This window comes from Alosa pseudoharengus, unplaced genomic scaffold (assembly GCF_046254945.1).
Source record: "Alosa pseudoharengus isolate Yale_2024_CS ecotype anadromous, Long Island Sound unplaced genomic scaffold, YU_APseudo_1.1 YU_APseudo_1.1_scf_5, whole genome shotgun sequence".
In the NCBI taxonomy this organism is placed as follows: Eukaryota; Metazoa; Chordata; class Actinopteri; order Clupeiformes; family Clupeidae; genus Alosa; species Alosa pseudoharengus.
Window position 1 is genome coordinate 7,642,973 of NW_027468837.1, and position 25,524 is coordinate 7,668,496.

General features: G+C 41.9%; 1 protein-coding gene across 2 annotated transcripts in view; it reads right to left on the reverse strand.

The window, feature by feature from the left end:
* cacna2d2a (calcium channel, voltage-dependent, alpha 2/delta subunit 2a) overlaps window positions 1–24,082 on the reverse strand; it is a 210,424-nt gene extending 186,342 nt beyond the window's left edge. For both annotated transcript variants that reach the window (XM_076267984.1, XM_076267983.1), the window contains exons 1-2: window positions 23,682–24,082; window positions 11,507–11,588 (exon numbers count right to left, since the gene is read on the reverse strand). In XM_076267984.1, coding sequence (XP_076124099.1) covers window positions 11,507–11,588; window positions 23,682–23,797 — 198 coding nt within the window. In that variant the 5' untranslated portion in view covers window positions 23,798–24,082. The remainder of the gene's footprint in view (window positions 1–11,506; window positions 11,589–23,681) is intronic.
* Window positions 24,083–25,524: the final 1,442 nt, after the last annotated feature.

A 25,524-nucleotide genomic window follows, 5' to 3' on the forward strand; every position in this document is an offset into this window, starting at 1 on the left:
GTTTTAGAGCTAGAAATGAATAAATTACCATTGAGAAGACAAAGTAGGGCTAGGTAACGGTAAAAGCTCCGATGCTGCCTGGAAACATATTTGTATTAATGTATTTTGGCAAGTAGATTGTTTACTGCTACAACAAAATTCCTTGACTTTGCTACCCTGGGAATTTGAATTTGCTTAGCGAGTGACTCTGGTGACTCTGGACTTGTTTGTGACTCTGGAGTAATGATGCTCATTACCTATGCCCAAGAAATCAAGCTGCACCAATCACATCGGTGTATCTGATATAGGCGGGCCAGAGGCGAACTAAACAGATGACAACAGCGCTGCAACGTCAAAGTCCAGAATCAGACAGTAAAAATTGGTCGTAGTGTTATCCAATTGCGTGCAGTGATATTTTCAAATGCATGCTTGGTGCCGCCACTCGAGTTGGGCCATTTTCATTACTCGTACCCAGACCTTTAATCTTTCGGATTGGCTCTGGTCCTCCAGGCTACATATGCACATAGAGTATTGCACACCTCTTCACTTTTGAAGGTTCTAGGTGACCGTCAAGGTCTAAGGCCAATGACGTCCATGGAAAACATCTGCTGTGCAGCTTAAATTAAGACGGATAATTAATTAATTTATTATACATCATTGTTTTAAGAAAATTGTGTGTTTTGAGTTAGACATTAAGGTCACATTTGGTATCACTGGTGTTAGCTGTAATGGTCTATGTAGCATTAACGCTATAAATAGAATGCAGTTCATCACATTGTGTCATTGTGTGGTTTGACTCTTGATGGCTTTTATATGAACTACATGCATTATGGGAAACATGTACTTCTTTCAACTTGACCTCAACAACCTACGTAAATCTATAAATATGCAGCATCATGCTAATACCTAGATTAACTGCTTTCACCTGGGTACTGAGGCAGACTGTGTCAAGCCCAACCAATGCCCATATCTGTCTTTGGTTTGCAAATCACCTTTGTGCATTCCAATGAAAGAGTAGAATCTAAACAGAGTTGATGAGGCTGTAGAGCTCATCTCTGTGCCAGAGTGAACTCCCCTGATGCACTGATGGCGACTGGCACTCACAGGTGCAGATGCTACGGATGCCAAGAGCAAACAGCTCCAATCAAAGCATCAAAGATCATCTGGACATCTGTATCACTCATTTACACATCTCTCCCTCTCCTCCGTCGCCCCTCTCCCAAGTGCTCCTTCTCCTCCTCCTCCTCCTCTCTCTCACTCCCTTTTCTTTTCCTCTCTCTTTGCATCTCCATGCATGCACTTTCTCTTATCCTTCTCTCTCCTCTTCTCTCCTCCTCTTCTCTCCTTCAGATTCTTCACCTTTATCCCCACTCATCTCATTTCCCCTCCTCTCATCCTCTTGTTTCCTGTTCTTTGTGTTGTCCCCCCCCCTCCCCCAACCACACACACACACACCGTCCCCCCGTAGGTGGGGCTCTATGGATGAGAGCTGAGTGCATCCTCTGTTTGTGTTTGCTCTAATCCCTGTCATCACTCTCTGGGTCGCCTGGCATGCTACACAGGCTCAGCGGTACACTCCAGAAAGACAAAACACACACACACACACACACACACACACACACACACACACACACACACACACACACACACACACACACTTCACTGAGAGAAGGGAATAGACATAAAATCGCTTCAGACGAGAGTCACTCAGGATCAATGCTTTCACCCACAAAGACTAGGTGCAGCAAATACAAAGTGTAGTAGTGACATGAGGGAGGGACCTGAACATTGGAAGAGCAAAGAAAGAAAAAAGAAGAAAAAGACAGAAAGAAAGAAAGAAAGAAAGACAGACAGACAGTGAGAGATTGAGATTTTAAAATTCTACTTTATCACAACATGCAAAGAAACGACAAAATCTTCAAACAACCAATATGCATAAAATACTCTGTATACCGGTACTCATATATACTGTATACTATATGTGTATAAGTGGTGTGGTGAGCTGACTGGGCAGGACAGACTACCAGCAGGCCATGGTGAGGAGTTGTGGCATGTCCTGGGCTTACATATTCATGCTGACTATCCGTCCCATAAGATGTCAAAGTCTTTAAGAGATGCCTAGAGATGGACCAGCAAGGATGTGTGTGTGTGTGTGTGTGTCTGTGTGTGTGTGTGCGTGTGTGTGTGTGTGTGCGTGTGTGTGTGTGAGAGAGAGAGAGTGAGAGAGAGGGAGAGAGAGAAGACAGACATACACATGAAAATACGTGGAATTACAGTAAATTGCGCTGTGACTCATTGTTGGGGAACTGTCATCTAGAGGCTTTTCTCAGCATACTTTACTCAGAATCCACAAGCGGTCCGTCCTTTCAAATCTCCAATTACCAAACAAATGGGACTTGGGTAGATCACACAAAAAATAAACTTCACATCTTGAGGGGTTGCAATCCACCCCTCAACCTTTAAACATGAAGGAGCGTGAATGGCACCACCACCTCTTATTTAGGTTTGTACAGTACGATGTAGGAACACTATAATGGTGTTTCTCAATGTGCATTCTTGTTTGTAATTGTGTTTTAATGAACTTGTTTTAGTGAACCGTTATAAAATGTCATCAATCACAGCCAAAGTACAGTTCCAATGAAAAAGTTCACATTTACTGAAGAATGCATACAATTCCCGGAAGTGTTCTCGTATCATTGGTTTTATCAAGGTTGCATTAGGTGATGACAGGTGAAAACCTGTGAACATGAATGGACATGAATGACACCACCTCTTCTTCTTTAGGTTCAGACTTACAATTTAGGTACACTACAATTCTATTGGGCTTCTCGAAAAAAAAAAAATTTTTTTAAAAAAACTTGAAATAATGAAATGGCTTTAAGCAAAGAAACCCATGAAGTGACCTCCTGATTCTCAGATTCTCCACACTGCACCACAGGTCTTAAACGTGTGTCAATGGCGGTATCTGGATGCACTTGAGAGCGCAAGTAAACATATCTATTATTTACGAAAGGCCTAAAAACAGCACTCGTTGATACAATGTCATCTTCATTGTGACAGACTCATTTAGCACTTTTCATTATTTAGCATGAGAAAGTTGCATTATACCAATGTCAACATCAGTCAACAGACATTTAGATAGATAGATAGATAGATAGATAGATAGATAGATAGATAGATAGATAGATAGATTGTATCATTATATCTGTCTTTCTGACAGCTTAGTTGGCATAGCCTCCAACTGAAACAAACTTTTTTTGTTTGACCAGTAAGTTGTGTAGTGGATGTGAGGTATTGTCCAATATATTTAACAGTTTGTGCAGCATGAAGTACTGAATGGCATCCAAACCAATTTCCCCTTGAACTATCTTTCTTGATTATGGATAACTAATATCATAACATCATTTAGTCAACACACCTTCCTTTCTATACTGCAGTTAAACCAACCCATAATCTCCTGCTCCCCTAACCCTATTCATCATTAGGATGAGAAAGAATGGCTATTCTCGTCATTCACTCCCACTGATGCTGCTCTTAAGAGATTATGCCTACGATGCAGCACCTTGCGCCATCTAAACAGGGTGTGCATGTGTGAGTGTGTGAATATATATGGGGATGTGTGTGTGTGTGTGTGTGTGTGTGTGTGTGTGTGTGTGTGTGTGTGTGTGTGTATGCTCTATTTATAGCCAAGGCAGTGAAGTGGGCTCCTATGGTAGAGTTTGTTAGAAGAGGAGCGTGGGAGTAAACTAATGTGACTGCTCACTGCTTACCTAACAGCACTGCTGACTGACACAGAGAGGAAAAGAGGAGCAGAAAGAATGGGAAGAGAGAGAGAGAGAGAAGAGAGATAGAGAGAGAGAGAGAGCATGGACTCAAAGGAAATGAAAGGATCTAAAAACACATCCCTCTTCCTCTCCCTAAAAACAAACCATCTCCTTTCCCGCTCAAACAGAATCAGCACAGCAGTGAGTTTCTGATTTTTTTTTTTTTTTTTGCCTTTGCCACCCTCTCTCTTGTTTGTACAAATTCATGCACTTCTGGGAATAGATAATTACATTGTCATCCAGTGATGAAACATGAATTTCTGAGCAGAAGCAACAGTAGGAGCATAAAGTGGAATGCTTTGTTTGTGCGGAATGTAAATGGGACCACTTCTCACAGTGATCACCCGCCCTTGCTTCGCTCCATGAGAAGAGGACCCCTCCCATCTATCCATCTATCCATCCATCCAGCCCATCAGCCCATCTCTCCCCCAGGTTTGTTTGAGCACTCACTCTCAGTCTCACTTAATGGATGCTTTTTCTGATCAAGACAACCTTTTCACTTCACCTCAAATGCTTCCTCTCTCCCTCTCTTTCTCTCTTTCTCTCTCCTACTCTTTCTGTCTCTCTTTCTCTCTCCTACTCTTTCTGTCTCTCCTTCTCTCTCCTACTCTCTCTGTCTCTCTAAACATTTTAAGTTTCCCTATGCCATTGCCTGCACTCCTCCCTTCTGGCATAATGTCTCCTACTTCTCTTAATAATAATTCCTCTCTTCTTCCCTCTCCTGCTCCCCTCACTACTTTTTTTCTCTCTCTCCCTCTCTTTCTCTCTCTCATGTTCCCTCTCTTTTTCTCTCCCTCTATCTCACTTCTCTCTTCCCTCTCTCTCATACTCCCTCTTTTCATCTGTCTGTCTCTCTCTCCCTCTCCTTCCTCTCTCTCTCATGCTGTCTCTGTCTCTCTCTCGCTCTCTCTCTCTCATGCTGTCGCTCTGTCTCTCTCTCATGCTGTCTCTCTCTCTCTCTCATGCTGTCTCTCTCTCTCTCTATCATGCTGTCGCTCTGTCTCTCTCTCATGCTGTCGCTCTGTCTCTCTCATGCTGTCTCTCTCTCTCTCTCTCTCTCTCTCATGCTGTCTCTCTCTCTCTCATGCTCTCTCTCTCTCTCTCTCATGCTGTCTCTCTCTCTCATGCTTCCTCTCTCTTTCTCTCATGCTGTCTCTCTTTCCCTCACTTCCCCCATCCCCTTTGCTTCTCCTCTACTCCCTGCGGCTTCTCTCACCTTGCCACCCTTGGCACAGCGGCAAATAAATCCCCCCAAACTAAATTCAGTTCCTTCTTCACAGACTTTCCCCCAGAAAGAAGACACACTAACGCATAATTTGCCAAACCCTTTTATCCATATTTCTTTTAAAAATGCTTTCTCTTCAAGAGTGTAAACTATGTGCATGAGGGAGAGAAAGAGGGAGAGAGTGTGTGTGTGAGAGAGCCAGGCAATCTTGTTACCAGCCGGCGTCGCCCTGGGAAGATTTCTATCAGACACACATATAGGGAGAGGCATCCATTTAGAAAATGGCTTTTCTAGACATGCTGGGCCATTTAGCACGCCCTGTGACGACTCCTGCTTGGGCCTGTGATAAATGCTCTTTCCCACCACGGCTTGCACACACACACACACACACACACACACACACACACACACACACACACACACACAATGCACAAACACACACACACACACATGCACTCCACACTAACGTGTGGTCAGCCTTTTAATTAATATTTTAACTAGTCTATGGCTTTTCTTTGTTATATGGATATAGAAAAAGAAATCAGCAAAATAGAGGTGAACAAAGTATCCCTTTCAAATAAGGAGCCAAGAACTAATCTACAAATAGTCTTCATCAACATGATATTAGCATGACCTTCACCCCATATCCTCTCTACACATTTGTGTAGGTACACATCTATGTCTTCTTTCACATCAAACGAGTAGGCAAAGGTGTTTACTATTGCCATCAATGTGTACCTACGTAGAACAAGTGGTGATTTAATTAATAAAAGTAATACTGACCCAGGTGTTATAAGCACAGAAAAAGCTAACAATGCTTTGAAGAGCGTAATATAATCCTAACCCTGAACTGGGAAGACATGGTCTAGCCATAGCCAGGTCCTATTACACAGACCACAAAACAGCAGCTTGTATAGCTCCTGACATTCCATGGGCCTACTATGGCGATTTGCCATCAAATGTAGGAACACTCAAAGAAGGCCTTTATCTGTGTGTCCACCATAACACATGTTCTACAGTAACACACCTGATCCCACGTGTAAATGATACTGCCTAAGGCAGTGGGATCACCAACTGCACTCTGCAATCACCCACACACACACACGCACACACACACACACGCACACACACGCACACACACGCACACACACACACACACACACACACACACACACACAGAGAGAAGAGAGAGACATTGGCAACCAACCAATTACATAAATATCATTATTGCAAATTATTCAAAACTTTCAGATGACACTACACATGTTGTGTATTACCTAAACAGACTAATATAAGAAACACATTCACCCATCTACCAGTGATCCCTGATACTCTATCGTGTTGACCTTGGCATAGATAGTAGCATGTTCTGCCTAAAGCCATGCAGGAGACAGGCATTTAACTCTGTTGCCATCACCTGACACGGATGGCTTTGATCTCCAGTCCATGGCATTCTCAATGGTAATTGTAACTTCACATTAAAGGAGCCACGGCAACCCACAGATGGAGGTAAAGAGGGTAATAAGAAGTACTGTTCTACTCATTGACACTGCACAGTTGAAATGAGAACCAATTCAATCCATTTGAAAGTGCTTTCATCTTGTTATCCCTGATAGATGGTTCATATCCTCAAGACATGTAGACTTGCTGATACATGTCACTATATGACGTCCTTTGCATAGTTTCCCTTTTTAAAGTTTCTGAGATAGCTCCTTGTAACAGATGAGCACGTGGTGAGATCTTTAAATTGTCCACATGTATTCATTTATTACATTTAAAGGGAAACTTACATTATTTTTTGTTATAAATACCATATCAGCAAGACAAGCAGTGGTTGATTAGCCTGGAAAATCCAGACCCAAATTTGAAAGATTAAGGGTCTTGCTACGAGTAATGAAAAAAAAGCAACTCGAAGGGCGGCACCAGGCTTGGAATTTCATAATTTTAGGGGCAAGGCCACTGGCCTTCAGTTAGGCATATTTGGTGGGAGGCACAAAGGCCACACATCAGGGCACCAAGGCCAAAGTTAAGTATACAGTAGGTTACGTACAAATGATTAAAGTTATATTTAGCCTATTCACAACAGCACCTGCATCACAGTATGAAACAGTACAAAAACACGAAACCAGGGCCGTAGTCACCATAGACATTGAGGGGGACGTGTCCCCCCCAATATTCAAATATGACCAAAATGTCCCCCCCCAATATACGGACATAAAAAAATAAAGAAAGGATAAATCGCTATACTAGGCGATACCAACACGCATTTGAAATGTAATCAAACGTAAATAACGCACAAATTAGTGACCTATGGTTCCAGAGTATCCTACACCTCTGAGTGGTTTGTCCTGGTGATTTTCCGTTTTTCGTTAGTGGCGTGCGCTATCAAAAGCTTCCATTTACTGAACCCTACTGCAGTGAGGTAGGGCTGTCAACAATATCGCAAAAGCTACCGGTACAATCTTCACAAAACTTATTTGAAAGGTGTAGCACAGGCTAAGGAAATCCCATACATTTTTGGAGCCGATCAGACTGAAAGGGAACATTTTCCATATTGTAAAGTAGCCTATTCTCGCAATGATAGCGAAAGTGAAATGTTTTATTTTAAATGATGAATTTGTGCAAGCCTGTGTCATTTCTTTCACGTCTTTCAACATAAATAATGCATTCATATGCTAGTAGTAATGCCAGAAATTACCGTTTATAGGCCTCTTAGAAATGATTGTTGCATCTTGCATATTATTTAAATGCGCACTCAATCGCGCATCCATGCAGGCAAAACATGATCAAATGTGGCGACGGCACACAAGTTGGAATAAACGTTTACAATGCACTGGCGGTGATAGCCTACAGTTAATGTCGCGGACAATAACCAAAGAAAGGAATTTGCACCTCCATTCACCAATTAAAGGCTGTAGTAGGCCTAGTGTTTCTACATGTTGGCACAAAACGTAATTTCTGTCAGAAGCCAGTCTATAATGCATACAGGGGTAACATGAGGTGAGTCAGACAGAAAAGGGGCCTGTCTTAGTAGCCTATTCCTGAATCCTAGTCCCTTACTTAAAATTGTGTGATTAGCCGCCAGCATAATAAAATCTAAATTAAAAGACAAAATCTACTGTAGGCTCCAAACCTATGAGTCTAAGCCTTAGTTTAAAAAGATCTTCAGGTGTAAGTAATAAGTCAAAGAACCACATTCTGTGTAATATAGAGGTTATCATAAGATACTCTATAGTTTGTAATTTCTTTTAAAGTATACATTTTGAAGACAAATGGAGTCATACAGGTCCAGGGATGTATTACTGAATGGGCTTACTGGGTCCGAGCTCAGGGGGCCCTGAAGCCCAAGCCTCTGTGTGAAGTTGCTTCTTCTCCACCCTTCTCTTTTCACAAAACTCATCAGAAGTCATCTGGTGGGTCATTTTTTTAAAAGTAAAAAAATCTACCGTGGGAGAATGCCTCAGGACCCCTCTATCTGAAGGGGGAGGGGGGGGGGCATCTGTGCCCAGGGGTTCATAATCCATCCATGCCATGCCTATGTCCGTCAAAAGTTTGGAATACCCTAATTGACTGACCTAACTAACGACTTGTTTGTGATTTTTAATAATATTTTGCATGGTAGGAAATTTATTGAAATTCTGTTTGGGGGTCCCTCTGACCCCACCACAGATTTGGTCCCCCCCAATGTTGACATCATGACTACGGCCTTGCATGAAACATAACATATTACATAGAACTGTAAATCATAGAACTGATTTTAATATTTACAGATATCTAGGCTACATTTAACATTTATTTTCTATTTATTTATTTTTGCCTGTTATGAAATCATGTATTGAAGCATTTAAACACATTGTGAAACCTAAAGCCCAAAGTTGGAGACGTGCATGTAGACATTGCTGCAAATTTAAAACCGGATTACTTTGGAATGGCTAACTGTACAGAGGAATGCTTTACACCTTTGTGTTCGGTAAGGTCTGCTGTTTATTCTGATATATGGTTAATGTAGTTATTCGTGAAGTATTTCACCGAGATGAATGGGTAGGGAGATGGGCGCAGAATGTAATATGATTAAATTAAAGTTACTTTTTTCGCGAACCATTTACCACAACAACTAGTGACTAACATTGTTTAAAAGCTGAGAAAAAGCTCTTTCGTGTGATGTGATACATGTGATGTCTGTGTGACGAGTAGCCTACTTGGCGAGCAGGGTTGGGTCAGATTACTTTAAAATGTAATCCATTACTGACTACAAATTATATGGCAATTTTTGTAATCAGTAACGTAATCAGTTGGATTACCAAAAACATGTAACGTAATCTGATTACTTTAGGATTACTTTTAGATTGCTTCAATAAATATGTCCCTTAAGAAAAAGACACCACCACTGAATTGATGAAAGAATTCTCATTCTATTTTTCTCTTTATTATTTCATTACATCTAAGAAATCTCTTTGCTCTGAGTAAAGCATTCCTGTGTGAATTAACTGATCTTTTCCTCCAAAAATCTTAATGTAGCCCCTTGTTTTAGTGTTACCATTTACTTTGAGGTCACCAGGTCCCATTGTCTGAAAAACACCCAAAACTTATACATTTCTAAACCTATTCTCCACTTTGGGGGTGGTGTTTTGGTGGTTGAAATTTTCACCCCATCCCAAAATTGATCACTTAGTCATCATGGATGTGATCATGGATCACTATTCTCCAAACATGCACAACTCAGCTTAACCTTTATAAGGGCACACCTGGACAATGCATTTAGCTTTCGGTGGATTTTTTTGACCCAGGGACATGGCCTGAGATTGAATGACACCATGTCCATTTCTATCGTGGGGGTGAGAAAATTATTCCTTTGGGATGTTTTTCAACCAGGGGGACCTGGTGACTTTCTCAAAGTAAACGGTAACACTAAAACAAGAGGCTACATTAAGATTAGGAGGAAAAGATCAGGCAGTGTGCCAAGAGACCTGCCCCAATAGTAAATAAGTTAGTAAGTAAGTATAGATACTCTTTTGATCCCGTGAGGGAAATTTGGTCTCCCAATCCGTGAATTAGTGAAGCACACAGTGAACACACAGTGAGATGAAGCACACAATGAGCACACAGTGAGGTGAAGCACACACCAAAGGCACTTCAGCCGTGGATGTGGGCATGGGAGAGCAGTGCTCAACCACTTCCCCCGGCCACATTTTTTCTACTGGTCGGGGATCAAATCGGCAAGCCCGAAGCTTGTCAAATTAAAAGATAGCTAGGCTATAATAAAAAAGTTGCATTGTTTGCATGATAAAATGTAATCAGGTAATCCCCAACAATGTAACTGTAATCTGATTACACATTTTTTTTATTGTAATCTTGGCTGATTATAGTTACTTGATTTTTGTAATCTGATTACGTAATCCAGATTACATGTAATCCGTTACTACCCAACCCTGTTGGCGAGTAGTTCAGCAGAGAATGGATGAATTTGGACACACTTCCTTTCTTGCCGTGCGCTGTCACTTTCTCCACTGTGTAAAAGACTAAATTAATTTGCGCTGTGAATACTACGCTTAATTTGACAGGCCATAGGTTAAATAAAAATCGCTAGTTGGACGCAAAGCAGAATATTGAAAGAAGGGGGCACCAAGGCCACAGTGGCCTGTGAAGCTCCGATTTGCAAAGAGGCATCATGCCAACGCAAGGGGCAATGATGAACTTCGACGCAATTGGATAACATTACCGCCAATGTTTACTGACTTCTGGACTTCGACGTTGCAGCGCTGTCGTCATCTGCTTAGCTCACCTCTGGCCCGCCTATATCGGATACACCGATGTGATTGGTGCAGCTCGGCTCCATGGGCATAGGTAATGAGCATCATTACTCATCGTAGAGTCATTCTCTGAGCAAATTCAAATTGTGCTCTCGTGAAAACTCTGGATTTCTAGTGGTTGATTCTTCTTTGGGGAAAATGTGGGGCAGGCACTAAACCAAGGGAACAGAGTGCTCAGAGGACCTGTTAGCTGTGGACCAGTTAGGTCTGATGGTACATGAAAATAGCTAGATACTGTAATTTCCCAACTATTAGCCGAGGTTTCTACATTGATTTTGCAAATTTCTTCAGCTATGAGGTTAATACACGAGGACAGTTAATATGGTATTAATACGGTATTTTTTTTTTTTTACTTGCATAAAACACTGCCCTGCGGTTTATACACAATGCGGTTACAGTAATACACAGGAAATTACTAGCACCTTGGACAGCTACAGTAACAGATCCTATGAGGAACCAGTAGTTCAGCGTCTGCCATCAGGTGTGGTCCCAAAGATCCATAGCAGACCAGAGAGAGGGAGAGAGAGGGGGGGTAAAAGAGAGAGAGAGAGTGAGAGAGAGAGAGCAAAAGAGAGAGAGAGAAAGAGAGACAGGAAGAGAGAGAAACAGAGAGGTGGAGAGAGAGGGAGAGAGAGAGAGAGAAATAAAATGAGAAAGAGAGTGCTTACCCCTTTCATCTGCTGCACTCCAGTGACCAGTGGCAGGACCCTCTCCAGCTCCTTCTCGATGCGTCGAGCCCAGTGGACCATCCTGCACAGCAAGACAAATCAACAGCAACAGGTTACATTCCCATTTGAAATATTATTTCACAATGGCCACACACAAAGGTGACACTGTCACAACTGTATTGCGCAATATATTTACATTTAACAAAGAAGACAAAAGCATGAGGCGAGGAGAGCAGGAGCTGAGACTACCAGATGAAAACTACAGGTCAGTTTAGGTCAGTTACAGTAAATAATGTGCGTCCAAAACTCTTGGGGAAGTTTTGCCCAAGGCAGCACTACTGGCAGGGCAAATACAAAAGCAGACCGAAGATCCTTGCAAAGTAGGCAAATGGTATTTATTTTCCTAAACTCATAAAATCATGTTCCGGGGGTTCTGTTTGCATAAACGAGCCACAGAACGGCCTAATCTTCAGGGTATCCTTACACAGCGCTCAGAACACATTATCGTAAATAGTCTAATGATGTGGGAAGATTGGGAGGGGAGGGAGGAAGTCTGAAAAACCCCCCTTATCAGGTGCACGCAGGCTCAGAATGCTCCACAGAGCAACATTGCAGGCCTGCCCCCATAAAGAGCACTGTTTCAGTGCTGTGAGATTTCTGTGTGTGTGTGTGTGTGTGTGTGTGTGTGTGTGTGTGTGTGTGTGTGTGTGTGTGTGTGTGTGTGTGTGTGTGTGTGTGTGTGTGTGTGTGTGGGAGGCTGCCTGTAAATGGGTGTGTTACACTGGTGTGGTTGTTCATTTCAGCTTGCAAATACAAGTCTTTGCATTCACATTGTTAGGGTATGTGTGTGTGTGTGTGTGTGTGTGTGTGTGTGTGTGTGTGTGTGTGTGTGTGTGTGTGTGTGTGTGTGTGTGTGTGTGTAGCCCAGCATCTGTATAGATACATGGATAACATATGCTCAATATTAACAGCTTCTATTTCTTAGAATTCCAACATGGCACGAATCCCCATGCTGCCGAAAGCCTCAGGGTTGCGCTGACACAACATGATAGGCCTTTGAAACGGTTACACAGTCGTTTTTCCCAGGGAACATTTTCTTGAGAAAAGAAAAAAAAAACAGCTGTCTTTCCCAATTCTAGGCTTTTACATCTTTAGATCTGATTGGCATTTCAAGAAAGCACTCTGACAGTGTCTAAGTTGTCAGAAACGGTAGCAGTTGTTCGCAATCACTCCAACTTCACGTAGCCTGTCTTTCTCTCCATCTCTCTCTCTCTCTCTCTCTCTCCGACTCTTTCATGTGGTGACACAGCAGATAGTAGTAACTATGGCGATGGTAAGGCTGGCTCTGCTGCTCCCACAGAGAGTCCTCCCCTGCTGAACACCTCTGCTACCTCTGTTCTTATTTCCTCTTTTTCATTCCACAACAGAGCTGACAGGTCCTGGTGTGTGTGTGTGTGTTTGTGTGTGTGTGTGTGTCAGTAATCTGTGTGTGCATGTCTGGGAGTCCGGGAGATGTGTAGTCATCTGTGTGTGTGTTGTTTGGGAGAGATGTACTAATCTGTGTGTGTGTGTGTGAGAGAGACTTTCTAGCTGTGTGTCCATACATCTGTGTGAGTGTGATCACCTGTGCGTGTGTGTGTGTGTGTGTGCGTGTGTGTGTGTGAGATGTGTGTGATGTGTGTGTGTGTGTTAGATGTGTGTGATGTGTGTGTGTGTGTGTGTGAGATGTGTGTGATGTGTGTGTGTGTGTGTGTGTGAGATGTGTGTGATGTGTGTGTGTGAGATGTGTGTGTGTGTGTGTGTGAGATGTGTGTGATGTGTGTGTGTGCGTGTCAGCAGCCGTGTTGCAGGGCAGCGCTGATAGAAAGCCAGGCGGGGACAGAAGTGCAGCCCCAAACAGGACGGGCGCTCAGCCGGTACTCAGCAGCCAGAGGAGGAATGAAGAGATCAGACCGCCCGCTAGCCAGCCGACCGGCCCGTCATCAGCCAGTGGACCTCCCGCTCTCCACCCTCCTCACACACCCAGCACCCAGCAGCGCGCACATGACAGACCCACCGATCGCCTGCACACCCATGGAGACTTACAGCAGCAACAGTGAGGCCTAGAAGTATGATGATCCCTGCCAACATACAAACACTCTCTCAGAGAGATACACACACACACACACATACACACATAAAAAGCAAGCACACACAAAGGGTGTGTCAAAGGGTTGTGGAATCCTCTTACTGACTAAATAAACTCAATTAAATGATGCCCATCAAATGAACATCTGGGGATGTCAGATGTTTGACCAAAAAAAAATACATTAAATGACAACTGAATGACAACTAAAACGACCAAACATTTCGTAAATTAATATTTTAGCACTGATATGATGGCTTAAAGATGAAATAAATGTCTGAACCTCTGTAATACAATCATGCCATTGCATTCATATTCATCCCAAGTACACATCTCCTCTACATACATTTAAATGTAGGTACTAAAAGCCACTCCAACTCCAAACATCCTCAACTGCCATGGCTAAGGATGTAAAATGGCTAATAGGTGCTGAAGGAAGCTCATGAAGGTGTTTGATATGTCATTATCCTTTCAGACTAAATGCTTTATCTGACACAATATTGCCGTCTGAGAAGCTTCCGAGGCCACGCAGACACCCGGCATTAATCTCGCGGCGTGGCATCTACCAGCGGCAGCTCAAGGACAAAACACACACAGGACTATATTAAAACAATTATGCTGTCAGAATTGTAAACGACGGGCCCGTTCGCCGAGATGGTGTTTGAATGTGACTGCATGTGTTTATGTTACGCAGGGTGTCCAATTACCAAACGGAAAAACACCATGCAGGCAAATGCATACGTATAAGCAAGAGGTCAATTTGAATGCACGATCGTACACAGGAAAGCGCGTGCACGAGAAACACACACACAGACACACGGACGTCACATCAGACTCTGCGGCTGTCGATAGAGGTGACACTGACGACGGCGCGTCCCATTCCACTCCCCCCGCTCTGATGTCTTATCAGCTGGCATCAACAGAAAATGAACACATTCATCTGTCTTTTAATGATGGGAGCACAAAAATAGAAATGTCGGAGGGAAATGCCAGCATGCTTTGAATGACAAGGCTGCAAAGATTCCTCAAAGTGTTTGACATCCCTCAAGAGGGAAAAGCGTGAGAAAGAGTGGGAGACAAGAAAGAGACAAAGGGAGAGAGAGAGAGAGAAAGAAAGAGAGGAATGACAAGAGACTGACAGACAAGCAGGCCACCAGAAACCAACATTTCATATTCATTTCTGTGCAGTTTCAGAGATGAGAACCGGTTCACTCGGTAAACATATAAACAGCATTGTTTCGGCACATTTAGAAGTAAAAGAGACAGATAGAGAGATAGAATTTTAAAATCTCTTTATTACAAAACACACTATCACATTACCATAAAACCATCACTCTTTTTAGAAAAACTGAAAATCAAAGAAAATAACCTAAAAAAATAATTCATTATTGACCAATGAGCATAGAGAAAGAGAGAGAGTAGAGTGGGCGGGAAGTGTAATTTATAGGCCTCTAAAAGGAAGGCAGGAGGGCTGAAGGAAGCCTGGTGACCAGGAAAAGGTCACCTAGCAATGAACAGAGAACTGGCTTAAAGTGTGAGCGCTGTGGAGCGACATGCGCACTGACGCTAACCGCCTGTGACAATAACTCTGTCCCCGAGCAATCTCGCTCCTCGCACACAGACATACAGACACAGGCCCCAATTCCCCCCTCACAAATCATCCATCAACACACACACTCCTTCATTCCTACCGCTGCAAGTCACACACAGACACACATACATACATATCACATACTGTACATATGCTTTCCTTATTCTAACACTTCCACACACATACACACACACACACACACATGCTCACACTCCTAAAAATCCACAAACTCATCCTTCATCAATCATATGCACAGTATACACAATACACACACATATACACATACCTACACACACACAAAATAACACAGTGCACACACATATACACATACCTACAGTACACACACACACAAAGTGACACAATACAAGAGGAAGTGGAAGAGAGAAAGGAACGCAGAATAGAGGGGGTTGGATTGTGTACAGAGAGGGGGCGGCTGATATTGTTTCATATCATGCCGCATTGCATTGTGGGTCATGTGCCTGTGTTGTGTCTTCCTGCCAATGACAGATCAGCAGCTTCAGCCAAGGGAGAGCAAGAGAGAGCAAGAGAGAGAAAGAGAGAGAAAGAGAGAGGAGGAGAGAGAGAATGACAGAGGGGTGAGTAGAGAGATGGACGGCTGGGTGAGCTCTCGCTGGATGCTAATGAGGCCTTTTCTTCCGCTCACACTCCCTTAAAACATACAAACTTGACAACACTGGCTTGCAGATGATACAATTATAAACACTAGTTGATATAAGGGTTAGGCTAAGGGTTACATTTTCATCCTCCATCTCCACCTCCATGTCCCTGTTATTTCTCACTATGTTTTGTCCTCTCTCTCTCTTTCTTTCTAAGTTTGGCATTCTTGCAATAATACTGCAGCAGTCTTGTCTTATATAAATAGTGTTCGCATGGTCTCTGTCCCCACTTTCTCAATTTATCAATGCCTTGAATGCCCCTTGCCTCTCTCTCTATCTTACTCTCTCTCCCTCTCCTGCTCTCTCTTTCTTCCTCTCTCTCTCTCTCTCCCTCCTTCCAAACGCTTCACTAAACAGCCTGTGAACCCCTGGAAAATGTATTTTCCTCCAAATTAGGCAAGAGAGCTGAAAGAAATGTGGAGCACTGAAAAGTTCCCCTTCCCTCGGTCCGTCACACACCCCTTCAGCCTAAGATGAGGAGGAGGCGAGAAGAGAGGGAGCGGGGGGGGGGGGGTCATGTCATTCTTATGTAGATACCTTCAAGTAAAGTGTAACCAAACATTTTCACAAAATGATGCAAATGTGTCACAAAAAATGCATTCTACATTCATCTCCTTAGCACATATCACACAGAGAGATTTGTTTATCATTATCGCTTATGACAACAGAGCACTGGGCACCATTCACCTCCGTAAGACATGCTCTGAAATCAGTCACACTGCTTTCCAATTGATTTTTTTCCACAAAAGATTCAATTCATTTTCATTTTTGAGCAGACCGTTGCTGATTTAGCTAATTTGTAGGTCATTATAATAAGTAATCTTGTTGAAGATGCATCACAGACTATTCTTACTAGTAGCAACATGAGAAAAAACTAGAAGAAAACAATCAATGAAAGTGCAAGTCTACAGTATAAATCAATGCAAAAATATTACAACATTGCACAGTGCATTTCACTTAGATTTAACACACTCCTCTATACAGCACAGTGACAAGTGCAGCAAGTCAGCATTTATTTACACATGCATAGGCAATCTGTCTGAAAGAGGCACGTCATGACATGTCCAGCTAGGAACACACAGCTGTTGACATCAACACCTGCAAGACTTTCAAGCAAGCAGCAGGAAGCCTGACTCACGACATCAAGGCTGTGAGCTCATAAAACAGAGCCACGGTAACACATCTTTTTTTTCTTTGATTCTGACGTCAAGATACACATCTTCAAAGTTTCCCAAAATCTAACACACTGACTGGGTGCCTTCCAATCTTGTCTGTCGCCAGCATGGGCATAGTGTGTGTGTGTGTGTGTGTGTGGGGGGGGGGGGGGTTGTGTTGGGAGTCTGATCCCCCTTTTGCCTCTGCCTTTCACTCTAGCTTTACCCAGGAGGCTGTGGGAGGGCTGTTGTCTTCCTCACAGAAAGCAGGCCTAAGGGGGGGTTGAGTTGGGGGGGGGGGGCCTAAAGCTTGAGCCAGAATGCCTCAGAGTAGATCTGCTGCTTGAGATTAGAGGCTGTCCAATGCACTGATCAGAAAACAGCTCTGTCATCCCTCTCTCCCTTTTCTATCATCACAGACAAACAGCAGTGGTGTCACAGCTTCTGTTTCTTTCTGAAAAAATACTAGCATGTATCTTTATGTTCAGTCATCATTAACCCTGATGAGGCTGCTGAGCTCCAAGCGGAGTTATGTGACACACCAGACTTCACATAACTGATTTTGACAAGGCCGGTCTGAATCGCTATCTTCAGTGTCTGGTAATTCAAGGTTCTTTGACAATCCACCCACCCACACAAACCTCCTTCTGTGATCATACTGTAGGTGAATCTAACAAATTCTGAGTAAGCAAGTTCAATCGTTAAACACTGTTTGTGACACTGCATAGCCTTGTTGTGAAATGTAGTCATTTTTTACGTGCCCATCAAATTCCCACATGCTGTCGTAGTATCAAAATCTCCAAACGTTTGCAGTAGACTTTCATGTCCTCTGGTCCACTGACACATATTTTAAAGGGACACCAGGCAATGCTTTTTCTCTACGAAACTTCCCCTCGCTCGGTCTGAAGCTCTTTTCCTTTTCTTGGCATCTTCCATCAAGGGTTTTCGCTGCTTCTTCGCCGGCTCTGCCATTATACACACCTTTGCAACAATCGCTAGCGTTTCGTTAGCCTGCCTCTGTGCTGTTGATGCAGGATAAACTGATCCTGCTTCGGTCGGCGGGTACGATACACTGAACTTGCAAGCGGGATATTCTTCCTACAGGCAGTAGGGGCGGGCGAGAGAGTCTTCATTCGCCCTGTAATGAGTCATTTAACCATATACCGACTTACGAAGATGAGTAATTAACACGAAAACGTTGCCTGGTGTCCCTTTAACTTGAAAGTGTAGGCCTCATATTCACTCAGTTGGGGGCTCTGAAATATCTACACCAGATCATGATGTGAGTTGAGTTTCACACCAGTTGAAAACCCAAATAACAGCACAAAACACAGGCTAAGAGTCATTTTTATACTTTGAAATAACTTTTGAAAACCCAAATCTATACTGGCTTTAATGTCTCATTTATCTTTTTTTCTGAGACATGATGGTGCAGGTATCAGATTTTGGTGGATGTATCTGTTCAATATTTACAAAATATTTTACAATACTTGTTAATCAAGATTCAGGATTCTTATTTGCTGTGACATTGACATACAGTATGTCATACTTAGGGTTAACTTTTACTGTGGTGGGCCTTTACGCCTGTGCATTTCTGTTGTTTCAACAATGATCCAGGGGTGCGTTTCCCAAAACCATAGTTGCTAACCTAAGCAACTTGGTTGGCAATGGGAAATTGCATTGCAACCAACAAAGTTGCTAACTTAGTTAGTATACTATGGTTTTGGGAAATGTGCCCTACTGTAGGTCAAACTGAAAAGAAAGCCAGTCACCCAAGAGAGACTGTCTTCTAAAAACACATTCTAGTTAAGTCAAACATTTGGCGATGAAATCATCTGTCTATAAAAAACAATGGGCCATACTAAACATAACCTTGAAGAGCATGCCCACTGCAGAATTCATCTTACCCATTTCGGTAACACTTTCTATGAAGGTTGTATTTATAATGCCCTATGAATGCATTCATAATGTTTTATAAGGTGTCTATAAAGCATTGTAATGCTCATTATTACCATCTATATGTATTCACAAGTCGTCATAACCAACTTCATGATGCATTATAACAGCTAATTATGAATGATTATAATTTTAATCTGAATAATTCATTATAAATATGTCAAGATCTGCCTACTCACTTGTCAGTTTTATGATGCATCATAACTACTTTGCTTTGTTAAATGCGTATAGTAATGCATAAAGAGTTTTGACTTCTACTGTAGTCCTATATATATATAGCTATAAGTATATGTAACAAAGTTATAATAATTTATACATCTCCCTATAGCACACAATTATAAACAGCTATGCAATATCATAAGTGTTATTTGTCAGCTCTAAGTAAAGTGACAAGAATATGACCCTATTATCCTACAATGAAATGAGAGCCTGGACAGTAAAGACAAAAGGAATGCATTTAGTTCACTTTATTTTCATTTAAACCAAAGGTCTATTTTGATTCGAACAATCTTTCATAATGACCCAAGATAGATTTCAGTGGCATTGTGAGTTTTATTCCAATAATAACCACCACCACAAAATATAGGATCGTGTCGTCTTCGGCCTGTCTCATTGTGTTTGTGTAATGTGCTCAGAGCATTGATAATCAGCCTGATTATGTGTGTTAGTTTAAATGAAAATAAAGTGAACTAAATGCATTCCTTTTGTCTTTACTGTCCAGGCTCTCATTTCATTGTACCTCATATTTGTTTATAATAACCTTATATCTATTTATAACAACACCTCATTTGCTCTACTTTACCTAAAGCTGACAAATAACACCTATGACATTAACATAGTCATTTATAATATTGTGCATATGGGGTAAAGATGCTAGACTCGGTACTTAGTTCATTGCACCCTTTAATTACTCAGTGAACTTATATCTGTCAATAATAGGGTCATATTCTTGTCACTTTACTTAGAGCTGACAAATAACACTTATGATATTGCATAGCTGTTTATAATTCTGTTCTGTACGGAGATGTATAAATTATTATAACTTTATTACATATACTTATAACTATAGATATATATAGGACTACAGTAGATGTCAAAACTCTTTATGCATCACAATACGCATTTAACAAAGCAAAGTAGTTATGATGCATCATAAAACTGACAAGTGAGTAGGCAGATCTTGACATATTTATAATGCATTATTCAGATTAAAATTATAATCATTCATAATTAGCTGTCATAATGCATCATGAAGTTGGTTATGACGACTTGTGAATACATATAGATGGTAATAATGAGCATTACAATGCTTTATAGACACCTTATAAAACATTATGAATGCATTCATTGGGCGTTATAAATACAAAATGTCTAATTTTTCCAACTCACTGTGAAGCAGTTTCCTGAGTGCACTGTTTGTATATATAATGATTTAAAGATAATGAAGTGTTCTATGATAATAAAACTCCAAAGAGAGGTCCACCAAAAAAATCCGATCTGATTTGAGTGGACAACCAGCATGAGTCAGCAGCCACAGTCTCAGGAGGCAAAAAGACAATTCAGACTCGCACAACTGCACCTTGGCCTAGACATCTTGCTATCGTGGGGAAATATTTTCACGCTTGCATTGGACTGCCCATATTTGTCATCATCATTCACCTGAACATACAGCACACACAAAACAAAAGGATTTGGGGCATGTTTAGAGTGGCTATCAATGCAGATCATGGATTTTCACTCAAGCCTGTAGCTTAAGTAGCCTTTATTGCTGCAACGATTATTGTCATTGCCATTTTTTCCTCGACAATTATGTCCTCAGATGTCTTGTTTTGTCCACATGTCAAAGATATAAATATTTAGTTTACCGTAATAGGGTAGCCTCTATTCACAAAGATTTAAGAAGCTGCATTTAGAGAATGTTTATGTATTTTCCTTTAAAATTATACAAACAGATTAACCAATAACCAAAAAAGATTTATGCACCTGCAAAATTAAGCCACGGATGGCAAAATAAAGGCAATATAAGCTATGAGTCAAGAAGAGTAGAGGAGGAACACTTTTCATTTGACCTGTGTGGTAAGTGGCTTAATAATGAGGCTATTTTGAGTGTTGATTTCCCGGCTGAATGAAATATTCAAATGCTGAGTCATTAACTGGTGTTGAAATATTCCTGAACCGGTAACGTCCATTACCAAATCAAATGCGTGAGGATGTCTTTGTACCTTGGATGCAGCACTTCTGGTGAGTCTGATGAGTAGTTAGTCGACCTAGCCTACCCCAAACTAGAAAGAGGTCCACAAATAGGTTCGTGATTTTCATGAAGGACAACCTTCTTTATAAAAAGTATAAAGGTACAAAAACACATCAGATGATCATACGCTCAATTACATCGATCACATAAGCTACTCTCATTAGTGTAGTCTGAGCTCACCTTAGCCCACTGCTAGGTTCAGTATTTTGCACACCTTGTCTGAACTGATTTATGGTTTTGCTTCTAGTAAATGTAGTAACCTACAGAACTATTTAATTCCCGATTGTTTCACGTGATTGAATTGAATTTTAGCTCAATCCAGCTTTCATAACCCATAGTCTCATAGTCCATGCAGGGCTTATAACAGGCTACAAGCCGTCAAGAACCAGGGCGTTTTGGTTGCTGTATCACCATATGACACCATAGTAAAGTCATTGCCATAATTTAAGATAAAGAACTAAATGGACTTTGTTTTGACCTATTCTGTCTTACTTTAACGTGTTGACCAAGAATATTGACAAATTACAATATTTAAGATATACTTTGCAGACATCAAAACCAATGCCACGTTCATAGCCAATCCTGTTGTAGGCCTATAGGCTAACCTAAAATGCCCAGTTTTACAACAAACTGATTCCAACAGCTGGTGACAATGGGAAATGGAAGAACGCTTGCTTTAGGAGCAGGTGTGAAGATGAAAATATGTTAGAAATATGACAACCTCAAGTTACCCGCAACAACATCGGCCTAGATGTTGCTATCCCCGTGCGCTCTGAATCATGCAATGTTATTGGCGTCTTGAGAGAAAGAATTACATATAGGGCATCATAACTTGCTGTTGAATGAAGACGTTATCATCGATATTTGAAAAGCTATATCTAGTAAAACTGAATGCTATTTCATAAACATAAGAGTTAATCTTCTATTACATATTTGATGAGGCACTGCATTTAACATAAAATAACTTTATATCTTGAATCAAGGCTACAGGCTGTTTTTCATTATCAAATGGGGTCCCTTCTGAAGCTGATCAGCCTCCGCACATCACCAGCAAAGCAACTCCATCCCGCTGAATCATATTGGTGCTTAATATAATGGCATGTTTATTCTCTTAGGTTCTGTATTATTGTCTTTGTCGTAGCATAAACCCCGCCGTATAATAATGGGACTGTTATGTAAAGAGAGGGAGAGTAAGCCTGTGGAGGGCTGACTAGTAAGCGGGCTGCTGTGTGTGGGCTGCACGCGGGACGGAAGCAGTTCCCGGAGGCAGGGACTGAGCGGTCGGAGCAGCTGGCGCGCAGCCAACACCCTCAGCCACTCAAAAAGACTAACATCTTATGGACGTTGGACATGTAATTTTAACTCCACTGTAACAATAAAATATTGGACTGCTCAACTCTGTACGATTTCTTACACTGAGAGTGTGGGGTGAAGTTATTTCACAAGCCTTAGTAAAACCACGTGCGTTTTAAAACATTTGTCGGCTCCTCCAGGCACAAGTGCGCACATGAGTAGGCGCCTACATTATTGGGGTCATGCATGGCGAAATGCGCTATCCAAAAATGCTCTTGGTTTTAAAAGTTTTGTGGTTCAACTGTCAAAATCGAATACCTGTTACTTTTGAGTAGCGCGGTACTCATACGGTCATAGCCAAGGGCAACTGACAATATCATCTCTGTCAACATGGCAGGACCAGGACTGGCATTTTATTAATAAAGAAATGTACCGTTTTTCTAAACCAGAAACAGAAAAATGACTGTAACATTTGCGATACACAAGCATATCTTTCGTTGTAAATATCGTTTGTTCTGTTTAGATGTGCATTAAGTCCGCAAAGGAACAGACTACTGTTATATAGTTCTCAGGTAACCCGTTATCGGCGTTCGTTATTCCCCTTAAGATTTCAAACCGAATTGCTCTTCTCTATGTGTGGCGTACGAATTCATGAACCTTGTTTGACCATGGCTCATCCTCGACCAAACAGGAAGCGGCTCAAAATATATCCACTGTGACGTCCGGAATGGAAGCGATCTCTAATTCTAGTATAACGGCTCTCCTAATCAATTATTGAGCGCTGTGCTTTCCGTTGCGCTGAACACCTGTACGTTGCCCCTTCAAGTGAACCTTGAAGCATGCCGTCCCTTCATCATAAGGGCTGACCGCATGTGAGATGTGCACACGGAACGAACCACGACGATGTAAAATGTTGCACAAGCCATTAAGATAACATAAAACATCCTTGTGAGATAGTAACCAGACTGAAACATTGACCATACAAGAGACATGAAGAGAAAGAGGACGGGAAGCGTTTGAGATAGAGAGCGCATCGCGCCACTATCGCACTTTGAGTAAACATTACGGTCAGGCCACCTGTCCCAATTTTGCGCTCCCGTTTTGAGTCTGCTTTCAGCCGGTACTTACGTGTAATGCTGGGGGAATTTGAGAGCCGCTGTCCCTGGCGTGGACACGCAGATGATCAGGATAGTTTGGATAGCGAACAGGCAAAACATTCCGGATGACTGAGGGCAGAGCGCCATTTTCCATTAAAAATGCAAGAAACTGATATATAAATGTGACGGAGCGGCGTTTGTACTCTCTTAGGGGAAAACGGAGGGTTGAAGCCGAATGTCTGTCGGTGACGGCGGATAGCAAATGCTCCTGAAGATCAGGTGCTGTGAAATCTCAAGCCCAAACCGATTGACTGACGATTGGCAGCCAGAGACAAGTCGATACGAAGACACACAGATGCACTGACGCTGCTGCCGCCACTGGTGCTGCTGCTGTGCCTTATTTGCTCGCTCGCTCTCTCGCTCTCCTTTTCTCTCTCGCTCTACCATGTAACAAACAGACTGCACGAAAACGACATATTCTAATATTCGTCCGCGACAGGCGGGGGCGCGCGTTAGGCCATTCCCCCGCTGTCCCGTAGCCCCCCGGTAACCGTGATGTCCATATTGGCCTCAATAGTGGAGAGCAAGAAAACTTCTATTAAGTTTGCAATTAACGATACGTTCTCATATTGAACACAATTACGGATTTGTTCATCTATCTTTGGAAATATGAACAATATATGACATCACTTTAATAATCACCACAAACGTCCATTGTACAAAATGCATCTGGTGCCAACATCAAGGCTTAAATAAATTAATTTTAGGAAGATATGAATATGGTGGATGATGCTGTAGCAGTGTGCATTCTTTGTGAAAATAAGCATTAACCACTGAGTCTACTGTCAGAAACAGTGTTTTTGTATAATTTACACACACATTTTTTACACACATTTCGACTCAAATAAAAAATAAATCTACCAGTAAACATTTTCATTTTAAACATTTGAATAAAAACAGAATGCTATGATTTGCAAATCATGTTAACCATAGTGAAATTGAAAAAGACAAAGACAACATGTCAACTGATGAAGGAGAGAAGTTGTATTGTTTTTTGGAAAGATATGTTAATTTACAATTTGATGCCAGCAACACCTTCATCTGATTATGCTTATTTGCATCCAGTTTCCTAATTGCTACTGAGATGACATCTTAATAATATCATATTACTGCACTTCAAGCTACAGTCTATGATTTGGCCAGTGGTTGATTAGATCAGTGTCTTCTGATGATTCTGTGTTGGAATTAAAGAGACAGTTAGTGGTAGGACTTGAGTAGCTACCAATCAGGTTGTGTTTTACAGACATGTCGTGCCCTCCCCCTGTTAATGTCCCATCGGCAGCTTATTGACACTCAGCGTTCTTCATCCTCCTCATCTGAGGGTCCATTACAGATATAATTGTCACATCACACACACACACACACACACACACACACACACACGAATCATACTCACTATCTCTCTCTTTCTCTCTCAAACACACACACAATAACCATACTCTCCTTCTCGCCCTTTCTGTCTTTCTCCCTCAAACACACACACACACACACACACACACACACACACACACACACACACACACACACACAGCTCAGGATGTCCCACATTGACGTTATCTCAGGCAGTCATTGTTCTTGCTCATCCGTGTATTCAGGTGCCCTTGGCTATTGATCAGCAGGAGATGTGCAGGTCCTGTCCTACGCTTACACATATCACACACACACGCGCACACACACACACACACACACTTAACACCACACCAAGGTTGCAGGCATCTGTCATCAGCTCAGCTCTGTGTTTTTCTGTTGAGAAACTCAGTTCTGTTTTATTTAGGTCAGTAGGATACAAATTCCACAGCATTTTGTTTCTCTGC